This window comes from Mycotypha africana (assembly GCF_025528875.1).
Source record: "Mycotypha africana strain NRRL 2978 chromosome Unknown BDF20scaffold_8, whole genome shotgun sequence".
Classification (NCBI taxonomy): Eukaryota; Fungi; Mucoromycota; class Mucoromycetes; order Mucorales; family Mycotyphaceae; genus Mycotypha; species Mycotypha africana.
In genome coordinates this window covers 737,774-751,633 of record NW_026515732.1, presented here as the reverse complement: position 1 = coordinate 751,633, position 13,860 = coordinate 737,774, and the positions used below count along the sequence as shown (strand labels likewise).

Here is a 13,860-nt window from a genome sequence, read left to right as displayed (position 1 = left end):
GCAATTGCTTAGTAACCAATAAGTGCACATGCCTTTGAAAATTCAAGCACAGGTACTACAGCTCTCTCTGCTAAGCGACAAATTGTTACACAGAGGTACAAAAAATTAGAGTACGCATGAATACCTAGTTTTTATGAACAATGGGAGCAGCAAAATAAAGAAATCGGGCAGAGCCACCATCATCAATAATTGAAACAAAACGAAACCAGGAACAATGTGAGGCAGAGTATTGAATCGAAGCATTCAAGCCCCGTCAAAGAGACTCTTCTACTGCAAATAGATTTCCCTTTCCAAAAAAGTTCAGATTTGAACACTTTTTCTTATTGCAAAAAACGGGAAAAGCCAGAGCAAGATCTCAATGAAATGACAATGTCAAAAGCAATCACTCGTCATTCAACCGTCGAAAGTTCCGATACCAGTTCGAGTCCCAATAGCAGTGCTTATGGTTACAGCCGTAAAAGTAAGCGATTTTCATTTCGAGCAGTCAGTTCTCATATCATATATGACTATGCTTTACGCTGTGCCATCCGTGCCTATCTCGAACAGACCGGCGAAAGGCCAGAGACACCGTCCTCGTTATCAACCCACTTATCAATAACGAAAAAGAAAGACGAACATCGATTCAGTCAAATTTACAACTTTCCAAACTTAGCAGACAAACTATCTTCTTCTTCCTCTTCGTCTGTTGATGACAGTAAGAAAAATGGCAAGCTAACTCAAGACCTAGTAAAAGGAATTCTCAAAAGACTCGAAGACATTTATAAAGCGCCAGAAAGCAATGGAACGGCAGAAAATGATGCATTAGAGAAGAAATTTCGTACTGTTTGCAAAATGACAAAGAAACATCTACAGCAGGAAAAAAAATTACATCGTACAGGGACCATCAATGATGTTGTAGTGCAGTTCTTGAAAATCAGTGAAGCAGAGCTTAAAGTTCTTCATCCCAACAACCCTGCCATTTGGTATGATGATTTGAATACGTTTCTGTCGAGATTTGTTGACTTGGTTATACAAACATTACAGTATGATGCGCCTTCTTCTGCTACACCTGAAGTATTGGACAAGCTGTCCGCATTTTGTACACCTAGTACCACCCATTCTCCAAAATGGAAAAGCTCCTCAGTCGATCATAGTAGAGGGTCATCGACTTACAATCATCAGACGAGTAGTGCTGGTGATTCCTGTGCTTCGGCCGTCTTGACAGTAGATAGCCTATTGAATTATCCAATGATCAAACTTATACAGCAGTTGTTCAAAATCAACCAAGAGGAACATCGTCAAAAGCTGAAAGAACTTATACCCATCTGCACAGTAACAGTAAGTATATTTCCTTTTTTCCTTCATAATTAGCCAAACTTGAACATAATGGACCTAATGCCCTTTGGCATAGGCACTGATCTACGATTTGAAAAAATGCATCAATAATGTACACAAGAATGAAGCTTTCCCAGGAAGAAAGGAGGATTTTGCCAGTTCACTAGCTTACGAGCAGTGGCAGAAGAAGGAAGTAAAACAGCTAACAGAATTGCTGAATTCACTTATGCTTATGAATCCAAACTTACGGCTAGCAGACTCCATCAATGAAGACGATAACGATGTAGGTTCTTAACTTATCCCATCTGATGATAGAAAGAATGCTATTCATTTCATCGGACTAATGAATCAGCTTGTCATAGTCAACCGAATTCACGTTTATCCCCAATGATCCCAAAAGATCCTACCGATTTTTGATGAGCCTGTGTTTAAATCACGATATAGAGCAACAACAAGCCAATGACCGGGATGCATTTCCTGCAACTGGTTTATCCCAGCAGTCAGACGATCTTTTGAGGGAATGTTGGAGAACTTGGCGCTTATCCTCACCTTTTCGTGCTATTCTTTATCTTAATTTACTCAAGCCAAAGGTCGATGCAAATGAACTAGATGTACATGCTATTAGTGATGCTATGAGGTCCTTGGACAAAGTCATGAAAGAGTATGATATCAGTATGTGGCCCTCGTCGGATGTAAGTACTTGAGCTTGTAAATACGTCCATTCGCAAACAACGCTCGTTAACTCTGTCACCTCTCATAATGCACAGGTTAAAAATGCTGTAAGAGCATTCGAAAGTATCCAAAATACTCTTATGCGCAAATTGGCTGAAGGTCTGTCAGAATATTGGAAGATAAGTCCACAGTGGATAGAAGACATTGTTGATATCTTGGAAAAAATTCACACACATCCAGTTTATGCCGAAGCGCATCCTGATATAACAGCCGACATCATCCAGTTAGAAGAGTGTATAAAGGTAAGAACGAAAAACATCATGTTCCAAAAAACTGACTAACATGTCACTATGTAATACATTTGGGAATTATAGGGCGCTGCAGTAGAGAGATGGAGTAATATCGAGCAATTAATAAATGATCCTAGTAGAGACATATTATCTAACCTCTATACAATGGCTGATAAGCTCTGCAAAGAGCTTGGTTCTATCGCGCGTAAAAGATTTTCGCAACCAATATTCGGCGTGCTGTCTATTCCCGAACTTATTATGGCTCGACAGCTACCTTACTTTGCGTTAGAAATGGAGAATTGGGTCTTTTCACCAGATTTCAAAACATGTCCTATCGATAGAACTTTTCAGCTGTATGACAAAGTGTTGAGTTTACAGAAATTGTACGATAAATACGGATCAGAGTAAGTCGTGAATAATATGGTTGAAATTGTTTTACTTGGGATTATTAAATTTGGCGTTGCCTTTTATTAGGGCAAAAAAGAGCCTCTTTAAGGTCGAGTCATGGTTTTTACCACATGTAAAGCGTTGGATTATAAAGACGAATGATTCCACAAAAGAATGGGTGGAAAACGCAATTGCGCAAGATACAGTAAGTCATGAAGAGTATTTTCCAACCAAGAGACTATTGTCAAGTATTAACAGATCCACGGATAGTTTCAACAATATAGTGACGTTATTGTACATTCTTCATCCGTCATCGATTTGTTTGCTATGTTCACACAAGCTGTCGATTTCATTGCAGGGCTTCAATGGCCAAACGACGTACAATATTGTACGTTAAAAACCTATCTCGCAAAGCTTATTGCGGAAAGCATTGATTTATACTGCCGAGCACTAGAGAACCTGATTCGGCAAGACGTTTCATTGAACACAGATGATACTGTTGTAGCAGGATCAACTTTGTTAGAAAAAGCAAAAAACCAACTTATTGGTGCACGCACACTCTACTATAACAAAGGATACAGCAACGGAGCAATGCTAGCTATTACAGCCGAACTCTGCACCAAATTGAATGATATTGAAGCAGCTAGAGATAAGCTGGACCGTCTGTATCAATTGATGCATGTAGATGAAATTGCTCAATTCATGAGAGAAAATAACATGCATCTATCATCATTGCAACAACAAGCAAATTACAATAATATGAGTTATCATTACACTATACGCGTTGTTCGTGCGGAGAATTTGAAACCCATGGATAGGAACGGATTGAGTGACCCTTATGTCGTTTTTGAAATGGATGGGAAGCCTGTTATAAGAACAAAGACTGTTTACGAAACACTTAACCCACGGTGGGATCAAGAGTTCGATATAGTGTTAAGGGACAATGCAGTTGACATTTGCGCGATTGTTAACGACGAAGATGTGATCACTGCAGACGACGAATGCGGTGTCACATGGTTTACGTTATCTCCCAAGTTCAATGCCATTTACCATCAAGACGATTTGATATTGGACTTGGCACCTCAAGGCAAATTAGTTTTGCGCATAACTATGGAAGATGAAAAGAACGACATCCAGTTCTACTTTGGAAAAGCCTTTCGTACTTTGAAGACTTCCAGTATTGATGCTGCTTGGTTAATTGTTGATAAGGTAAAAACGGGAAAAAAAAGTCTATCGCTTAGATCCATATAACTAATGATCATTCAATATTCATTATAGATGACACCTTTTATCCGGCAGTGTTTATCACGTCATACTATCAGCAAAGTATTAGGGAGAAATCGAAATAGCTTCTTTTCATTCAATCGCATTGTTGCAGTTACCGAAATAGAAACTGAGCCAGATTTACAAGCTTGCGAGGATGCCATTGCTCCACTTATTGAATTCATGGAGTACAACTTGCATATACTGAATGAGAATCTGACAGAAACGAACATGCAATTAGTCGTTTCGAAAATTTGGAAACAAATCATCAAAACGATAAAAGATATCATGGTGCCTCCTTTATCCGAGAATTTGTCTCAAGTTAAACCATTGGATATATACGAAATGCATGTCATTTTGAAGTGGTTAGAGGTAAGTCACTTTCTATTATCACACTGGTTATGCCTTTTCATAAAAGCGTCTCACCTATAATTCTTGCTAAATAGTTACTCAAAGTACTCTTCAATGGAGGAGAGGATGGTGATGCTATTCCTCTGGAGACTCTCGAAAACGATGAATATTATTCATTGTTAGCGGTCAATTTTGTTTATTATATGGATACTCATGAGCTAATGTCAAGTTACAAAATCGCAGAGACTGCAAAATTGAGCACTGGTAAAAAGGCAAGCAAAAAACCGCCGAATCGAACAAAGTCTGTCTATCATTCTCGAAGTACAATCCGCCGCAAAAAGGTTATGAATGAAGCGAAGAATGATAGTTCGACTACTGCTCAACTAAAAGTGAATCAGAAAGAGCAATATGTGGCCAACTTACCCGATGCTGACGATATACTTCGCATTCTACGTATGAGACAAGATGCTGATGTAGCAGCCTTTCTAAACCAAGAATTTAATAAGCGCAATGATCCTACTACGGCCAATGATACCAGTAATTCCATCAGAAGCACGAAGTATGCTTCTCACGGTTGCGATAATTCTATGTCACTACTTTCATCAGAACACTATGATGGCATTTCTTTCGAGACAAAAGATACAGCTATCCGTATGCCTACACACGCACCACCGCCGCTCCCTGATCATGGTCTCTCACTTTAAATCATATATACCTTGCTCACTTTGTTCAATATCTATTTCACCCTACCATTATCTTGTACATAGCCTCTCAGTTCCACTTTCTTTGAAAAAAAAAAAAAGCCAAAAAAAAAGTTACTATAGCTTCGTAACTCATGCTTTCGTGTAAAACAACTCTATTTTTGAAAACTTAGAAAATATAAAAAATAAAAATAAAAAAAAAATACCAAATATTATAATAAATTGTCATTGACGGTTCCTCTTAAAGGAGGTTCTTACTGAAACAACTCGTTTCTTGAACCGATGCTCAAATACTGCTTTTTTTTTCGCGGCGTCGCCATCTTTAGCATTAGCATAACTGTGATAAGTGATTTAATTCACCGAAAAGGGAGACATAAGCATTACACTTTATGCTCATGATTAGCACTATATGATTGTTAGATAACAGTGTCATTCGATGTAAACGCTGCTCTTTGATTGAAATCATAGAAAGCATAAGTATGCTTTCTTGAGACTGTCCGTAGCCAAACATAGACTTCGATAATCAAGCAGATAATTTCAACATAAATGAAAATATGAAGTATCCCCCCTATGCATGTTATACTTCAAGATAAACACAACTAGCACCTTCATCATATGAATAAGAAATGCAGCCAATGAAGTCAACAAACAAATGAATAAATTAATGATCATGTTTAAAGAAATTACTTTAAATCAAGAGGATGACTCATCATTTATGAATTATTTGCACCTGTACTCAAATAGATACGGCTCACAAACGAAAACTTCGTACTATGCGGGAAGGTAATTATAGAGTAAAATGAGGCAATAGAACGATAGCAGGTACATTGCTCAAAAAACCAATTGAATGTAATTTGCTGGGCAAAACTGTGATTTGTTAGAAATGGAAACGTTACACTTACACAAGCTGGTAATAGAGATAAACTTTAGCTATTGCGAAAGGATGGACTGAGTGGAATGCTTTTCTTGTTCATTCAGTAGTTTTTTCTGATATTGATGCTTCATATATGATAAGTTACCTCTCTCAAATATAATGAACAAGCGCTTATCTTTGATATCGAACAATTCCATGCCCAAAAAGCTTTTTATTCTTCTATCACTTATCCCAACAATACTGCTTACTTACTGGAAATTAAGCAGAGATAATATACTACAATGGCAGTCAAAAAGATACACAACTTATTCAGCTATCGCAATAGAACAAGATCCTTCTGTATGTCAAATTCAAATGCTTGAGAGTGAAGCTATTCTGAAACAGCCAAGCATATTCCCACCTTTAGCATTTTCAGATTCTCTTGAAAAAGGACAAGGGGTCGATTTTAATCATTACTCACCAGTGTCAGCCATTATCAGTCGTATCGATTATGATGAAGAAAGCATAAAGAGCGTTGTGCAGCATTTATTAAAATATCCGTTCATCAAAGAGATAGTTATTTGCAATCAAATTGAATCCAGCCCTTTAAATGAAAAGGTCAGTGGAATTGCGATAAGATACGCCTTATGCATATTCGTATTTAACCAAGGAAAAGGGTATTTCACATCTTTCCATGTCTAATACAGACCTTCCAGCAGTTCAAACCTTCAACACACGTCAGCCATGATAATGATGTCCTCATTCACCTATTCAAAGATGATGAAACGAAAATTGATCAACAACGGTTTATTAGTAAATTCGCTGCTTGTGCTAATGCAACTTATGACAAATGCTACTTCCAAGACGATTTGTGGCTGAATACTTATCTAGACACACTTTATACCCATACACATCGATATCCTGATCATTTTATTGTCAATACACGGCCGTCTAACTATAAGGATTACATGACCTGGCGGTTTAAAAATCGAAACTTATCAATGCATACGGGTTATGCTGACTTACGATATGGCGCCTTCATCAAAAAAGACAGAGCACAGCATTTTATGAGTCTCTGGTCAACTTTGAATTCGACAACAGTTCTTGGTATAAAAATTGGTCGAGGAAGAGATAACAAAATTGAAGTACTTCCATCAATGATAGCAGATATATACTTCACTGTGTGGCTAAATCAATACCCATATTTGGTTTCCAATCCCTTATTATCGGCAAATATAGACAGCTTCAGACATATAGATACAGTAAATAACAGACACTTGGTAAAACAACTGATGGTAAATTCTTGACGCCACGATGTAATATTGTGCATGATAATATGAACTAATAAGATATTGCCCATTCAGTTTGATGCTTTGTCGATTTTAGAGTCAGGTCTTCAGAATAGCACCACAGACGTATTAGAGCAATATGCGCCTTTTACGCTCGCTGGTGTTCCTCCATCTACTATAGAAAGAGATGTTCGATCAAGCTGTGCTAATGATAAATGCCTATTTATTACAAGCATCAACCATATGCCCAATATAGAATATGAAGATCATCCTGAATTCATCGTTAATAAGACCGATAATGAACAGCAACAAATGCCTTTCTTCTCAAACTTAAGCCATTATGAAGAAATATTTTTTCAACAACCAAACGCAGCTCATTTAAACCCCAAGCAAAGTAATATTTCTTTAACAAATCATATACAGTATCATAGAGCAGTGGATCAGGATATTGCAACATGCTGGACATCAATGAAGAGTAAGCATTGAATGTTTTGTTTTAATTGAGAAATACATTTTTGGTCTGACTCCAGCATATTGTGTTTTGTAGACCCACAGGCAGGCGACTATTTCGGTTTTTATATGGCTGGCGATATCAAAGGAAGGAGGGTGATTATATATACACCGACAAATTCAATCAAACTGCAGGCGAAGGACGTTGATAATTTGAAGGAGATGTTTGAAGTGACAGTTCAGTTTGTATTATTCGGCTCTTGGGAAGAATGTGACATTGTTTCAACGAAAATAATGTCTCTCTCGCAGGCAACGCCTTCATTATCTTTGATTACCTTCGACTTTCAGTGCCCTTCGAGGAAGAACTTTTACGAGCCATTCAAATCCATCAGAGTGAACTTTAAGCAAGACCTAGAAGAGCCTTTTGAATTATGCAGTTTAGGTTTAGATAACTTCTTAGTATAACGTTATGCTTGAGATGTTCGACCACTGCTAAATGTTGGTGGACGCTAAGGTTTCAATAAATTTGAAAGTTCCTTTGGTCGTCCTCAAGTGGTTAAAATGTATGTATTTTAATAATTAATTTGGTAGGATGAACCATAATGGTTTATAAAGTATTCAGAAGATGTTATGCCTTGTGAATGCCGTTTTTTGCTTGCTTCTGCAAACTTGTGGTAAAAGGTGGAAGCCGAAAGTTGTAATTGATCAAAAGAGTACGTGCTGTGACAGCAAGGCGAATGACTTTTATTAGCGGATGTAATAAAATTATAGGAACGACTAAAGTTGAGCTAAAATGCTTTTACTGTAACCGATTTGTTTTATTCTGATTGCGATCATTAATAACAATGTCAGATATTAATCAACTACTTTCCCTCCTTAAGGTATAAACGTCTCTAATAAATTGATAAGGCTCTTATTATCTAACTGTCTTTCAGTAGGGTCACAACTTAGTTTTACCAGAAGCGGCAACATCCTCGTCATCCTCGGCAACACCACTACCTACTAATTTTACCAGTGCGGCAATGTCCACGCCACAAACTCAATCTCAAACTTCAAACTTACCGCAGCCAATTTCAGCAGAGCTGTCAGGAAATATACCAATGAATATCGATTTTTCGAGTATCCGTCAAGATGTTATCAATCAAGTTCGAGCAGAATATCTGCAAAAAGAGGAGGAGAAAGTATTGAAAAACGCAACCAGTGTTACGCCTGAAGTATTAGTAAAGTTAGGCAGTTTGGTGAAAGAAACAAACCTGTTACAAGTTTTAAAGGACTGTAAACGGAGACAGGATAGAAAAGAAAAAGAATTATTTGCACAACGACAAGCCATTGAAGCGAAATTCAAGAAGCAGAAGGATGCTATATTAACAAAGGAGATGCTTGGTGTCAAAGTGGATCCAAGCGAATTGAAGGTTTGATAATTCGTTTTATGCGGAAAAAAAAATCTGTTCAGCATTGTTAAAACTTCATTATTCAAATGATTTATTAGAAACTTGAAAAAGAAAAGGATAAAAAGTTACATATAATGGATCTACTAGTGTTGAAAGAAATGGATAAAGAAGTGAAATACTTACAACAAGAATTTGTTAATTTGGAGGTGCCGTTGTTTAGAGTAACTCAAGATCCAAAACAGCTCAAGTTACAACAAAAAATATTGAATATGTTGCAGGATATGCTTTGAGTACAATGTACTTGCTTCCGCCATAAACCACTATTTATTCCATTCCTACATGTACATAAAACAATATCTTCAAGCAATTTCTATGAGCGATTTTTATGATATTGCTGGGTTGACACTCTCAAAAAAGTTTAGTGCCCATCTTAGACATAACAAATCGATTTGCTCACCGACAGACCAAATCCAGGCTCTGATTCCTTTAATTGGATTTTTTTTGGTTCCTTTTCATTATTTTTTCGCAGCATAATTTCATCGCAACTCTTCTGTACTTCTTTACAACGACGAAAGTACCAGCTCTTCTTTGCCTATTCTATTCTTTCATCCCTGTTCTCTTTTCAATAAAGTATGACTACTACTCGTCGTTCCGGTAGAATTGCGAAGAAGGCAAGACTTGCCAAAGAAAATGGTACGCCGTCGACTTCCTTCCCGATCTCGAGAGAAGATTCAGCGATCGTTGAGGATCTTATGGATCTTGACTCACAATCAACTACTCTAACCACCGATAATGAAAGTGATGAGGAATTCCAAGCACCTCTTCCTGTTCGTCCTTTGCGTAGAGTTCTAATTGAGCAACACAAGTCTAGGCTTCAGTCTACAAAACGTTTTACAAGATCCAGTTCAATAATGTTACAACAATCACAGGAGCCGTTGCAGACAGACAATAAAGAACAAGATACAGAACTAGAAATTTCACTTGGGAATGAAGTAGATGAAGGTTACGTATCTCTTTCTGTATCTACACTTGGCAGCAGCGGTAGTAGCAGTAGTGTTGCTAGTCCTGAACAACAAAGCGAGCAAAGTAGAGCTATTATAGACTTAAAGAAAGCGGATCATACAACTGTTAACATGGATATAGAAGAAAAGGCTGTTTCATTGAAGGCGGTTGACGATGAAGATGATGATAGATCCGCAGTCGATTTACAGCAACAATTTTCTAGTTCGCAGTTAACTGATTTAGACGGAGAAGAAATTAACGTTAATGCAGCGGTTGTTGAAGAGGGACAAGAAGACGAGCTTGATGGAAATTATGAAGAACAGCGAGTAAATGACGCTGCTGCCAACGACGGTAATAGTAGCAGTAGTGAGGATGATGATCCATTCATGATCCGTGAGCAGAGAATTGCGAGACGACAGACAAGACACGGTAGAACTCCTCATGTAAGTAGTTGTCTTGAACGCGTAAAGGCTGCAATTTAGAGTTTTCTAACGTGTTCGTGTTACGGTTCGGTTTTTTTCTTTTTTAGTATAAACGTACACAAGATGCACTAGTGAAGATACATACAGATTTGAGCAATGTTTGGGATGACTTGGAAAATATTATACCTGAAGATGTTGTCCCTATCGAACAGCCTGCCGAGTTAAGTTTACCGCTTTTGAATTTCCAAAAATATGGTGTTGGCTGGATGCTTCGTCAAGAGAGAACAGAAGGCTTCAACGGTGGCATTTTAGCTGATGAAATGGGTATGGGAAAAACCATTCAAACTATTTCTTTACTTTTGTCAGATCGTCAAAAGCCAAATTTGGTTGTTGCTCCTGTAGTAGCTCTTATACAGTGGAAGAATGAAATTGAGCGTCATACCAACAATGCTCTTTCAGTTTATATCTATCATGGTGCCAACCGTAGTAAAGATATGAATGCCTTGAAAGAGTACGATGTGGTGTTATCTACTTACCAAGTTTTGGAAAGTAGTTTTCGTCGGCAAGAATATGGTGTAAAGAATAAATATACAAAAGCTATCCGAAAAGAAAAATCTCTTTTACACAGAATCCATTGGCATCGAATTATTTTAGATGAAGCACATAATATCAAAGACCGTTCAAGCAATACAGCCCGTTCTGTGTTCAATTTGGAAGGCAAGTTTAAGTGGTCATTAACTGGTACTCCTTTGCAAAACCGTGTGGGTGAGCTGTATTCTTTGATTCGTTTCATGCAAGCCGATCCCTTTGCCTACTATTACTGTAAAGAATGTCCTTGCAAGGAAATTTCTTGGAAATTTTCTGATAAGAGAACCTGCGACTCTTGCGGACATACACCAATGAAACATGTCTGTTGGTGGAATAATGAAGTATTGAAGCCAATTCAAATGTTCGGTCATCTTAGGGATGGTGTAGAAGCTATGAAGAAACTACGTTTGCTATTGGATAAAATCATGTTGCGTAGAACTAAAATAGAATGTGCCGATGATCTGGGGTTACCACCGCGTGAAGTAGTAGTCCGACGTGATATTTTCAGCGAAGAAGAAGAAGACATGTACACCTCTCTCTACTCTAACGTCGCGCGGCAATTCACGACCTTTGTTGAACAAGGTACGGTGTTGAACAATTATGCCAACATCTTTGAATTGTTAATGAAGATGCGTCAATGTGCAGATCATCCAGATTTGGTAACAAGACGGTCTGCTGATACAAAGCAGTTGGTGTGCATGCTGTGTTATGACCCACCCGAAGACGCCATCACTGCTGCTTGTAAGCATATTTTCTGTAGAGAATGCTGTATTCAATACTATCAAAGTTTTGTTGATGATGATAATGATGAATCTCCTCAGCAAAACGGAAAACCACGCTGTCCGTCTTGCTTTGCAGACTTCAGCGTTGATCTGACTCAACCTGCGATTGAGATTGAATCGGACGGTTTTGGTGCCGGTGGTGTGTTGAATGCCAATTATTCCAAGACAAGTATTGTTAACCGTATTAATATGGATAAATGGCGTAGCTCTACGAAGATTGAAGCGCTCGTAGAAGAACTCTCTCAGTTACGTCGCGAAGATAAGACAATCAAGAGTATTGTGTTTTCTCAGTTTGTCAACTTTTTGGATTTGATCCATTGGCGTCTTTCTCGTGCCGGCTTTGAATGTATCCGTCTGGATGGTAGTATGACACCAGATCAACGTAATGCTGCCATCAATCATTTCATGACACAGCCTACTTGCACAGTGTTCTTGATCAGTTTGAAAGCGGGTGGTGTGGCTCTGAATTTGACAGAAGCAAGTCGTGTCTTTATCATGGATCCTTGGTGGAATCCTGCTGCAGAGTTACAAGCTATGGATCGTATTCATCGTTTAGGACAATATCGACCTATTCGTATCACAAGATTGATCATTGAGAACAGTATAGAGAGTCGTATTGTTCAGTTACAAGAGAAGAAGCAAGCGTTAGTCAACAGTACAGTCAATAAGGATACTAGCGCGCTTGATAAGTTGACAGTGGAAGATCTGAGATTCTTATTTGTTATGTAAAATTAAGACGAAAACCACTATTTATTCATTTTAATCCTTTTTTTGATATCTAATCTCAAATTGAAATATCCTATTGCTAACATTTGATTTCATATTCTTGCGCATTTTCATTACATTTCATATTTATGCTCTATTTTCTTTTGAAATATAAGTACTTTCTTCTTCCATCTATTTAGAATTAAAGATTGCTCTTTTCACAAAAACTTTTTTGATTTTGGTGGTTGTGAAAAGAACGGGGTCAAGTAGCAGCCTATTGAGCAGTAACAAGGAGAACTATCGAAATAGAAAAGTTTACCAGAAACGATAATGGAAGCCTTATAGAATCTTAGTTTCGAAAAAGGAAATAGAGTGCAACGTGGTACGATATTAATCTGTTGTGTAAAAGACACTATAAAAAGAAGTGAAGCTGTCAAAAAAGATATTCGTTTTCTAGTAGCAGTATTTTGCTTCCTTTCGATTATCAAAATTTGACAAACACTCATTTACAAGACATCCATTGCTTCACTATTGCCTCTACACTAAAAAAGAGCAATTGGTAAAGTTAAACAGTATTTGGGGTATATGCAAGTAGGTGCTTGATGATTGTTATCACCCTTTGTCGTCGATCTCATTACCTGCGACTTGTTTGACTGGTCCATTTGAATTACCTTTTCAGCTTCAAGCTTAATTGGTCATGTCAGTATATAATGAGCAGCAGCATTTATGTATGGTCGTCAAACTGTAACGCTGCTTCAATTGTTACACTCTATCACTATTACTCTTGTGATCCATCATTGTATAATAGAGAGTTATTATAGTAATTTTGCACTTAAAATACCTGCGTCTATTAAGTAAAATATACTACTTATTAGGGAGGAGCAAGAAAAAGGGACATCTTCTTTTGAATGTTTTTGAATGTACATTTTCCATCTCTTTTCTTTCCATTTTTTTTTTTTTTTAATTCCTTTCAAGTCAACACCTACAAACAAAAAGTTTGTTTATCCATCACTTCTGAATTCTATACACTAGCAAAAAATCATATTACGACATACTTGCTTGGAACTACAATTAGCAATTCAGACCCGTTTATAATTGGTAATAATATTTCTCAATTGCCTATATACACATATCTCTTTATCAATTTTTCTTTTTTGGTTGGGGTAAATGACAGAAAAATAAGGGGTAAACAAGACATTGTAAGGGCATTCTTCTTTTTTGTTAATGACTGGATTGAGTCCTGCCCCAAAAAGAAATTGCTCTGAACATCAACAACTCTACGAAAGCGCAACATTGCCGACTTGATAATTTCTGAGTAAAATATCATATCAGATCAGTGAATCAGAATTTTTAATCTATCTAAGACAAACAAACTTTTGGCTTTAAAATGGCAAAACTGT

The 13,860-nt window shown here is 37.4% G+C and overlaps 4 protein-coding genes across 4 annotated transcripts; all 4 read left to right on the top strand.

Moving 5' to 3' along the window:
* Positions 1–80: 80 nt before the first annotated feature.
* Positions 81–5,090, top strand: BDF20DRAFT_960679 (uncharacterized protein). Its single transcript, XM_053084939.1, has 9 exons — positions 81–1,317; positions 1,391–1,597; positions 1,677–2,006; positions 2,082–2,288; positions 2,361–2,680; positions 2,751–2,868; positions 2,934–3,872; positions 3,942–4,298; positions 4,373–5,090. Exons 1-9 carry the CDS (start codon positions 364–366, stop codon positions 4,979–4,981), a joined length of 4,041 nt encoding a protein of 1,346 aa, XP_052934105.1. The 5' UTR covers positions 81–363; the 3' UTR covers positions 4,982–5,090.
* Positions 5,091–6,718: 1,628 nt separating this feature from the next.
* BDF20DRAFT_824052 (uncharacterized protein) lies at positions 6,719–8,035 on the top strand (the record flags this gene model as incomplete). Its single annotated transcript, XM_053077853.1, has 3 exons — positions 6,719–7,093; positions 7,220–7,595; positions 7,668–8,035. Coding segments are annotated over 3 exons (1,119 nt in total), but the record flags the coding sequence as incomplete, so codon positions are not given.
* A 635-nt stretch (positions 8,036–8,670) lies between these two features.
* Positions 8,671–9,251, top strand: BDF20DRAFT_824391 (uncharacterized protein; the record flags this gene model as incomplete). Its single annotated transcript, XM_053077889.1, has 2 exons — positions 8,671–8,982; positions 9,060–9,251. 2 exons carry the CDS (start codon positions 8,671–8,673, stop codon positions 9,249–9,251), a joined length of 504 nt encoding a protein of 167 aa, XP_052934103.1.
* Positions 9,252–9,593: 342 nt separating this feature from the next.
* BDF20DRAFT_837385 (SNF2 family N-terminal domain-containing protein) lies at positions 9,594–12,484 on the top strand (the record flags this gene model as incomplete). The annotated part of the gene is made up of 2 exons (XM_053079046.1): positions 9,594–10,406; positions 10,493–12,484. 2 exons carry the CDS (start codon positions 9,594–9,596, stop codon positions 12,482–12,484), a joined length of 2,805 nt encoding a protein of 934 aa, XP_052934102.1.
* Positions 12,485–13,860: the final 1,376 nt, after the last annotated feature.

Coding starts and splice junctions, on each gene's coding strand:
- BDF20DRAFT_960679 (XM_053084939.1), top strand. CDS start 364: ATGACAATGTCAAAAGCAATCACTCGTCATTCAACCGTCGAAAGTTCC. Junction 3,873..3,941: donor CTTGGTTAATTGTTGATAAG/GTAAAAACGGGA, acceptor TATTCATTATAG/ATGACACCTTTTATCCGGCA. Junction 4,299..4,372: donor TCATTTTGAAGTGGTTAGAG/GTAAGTCACTTT, acceptor CTTGCTAAATAG/TTACTCAAAGTACTCTTCAA.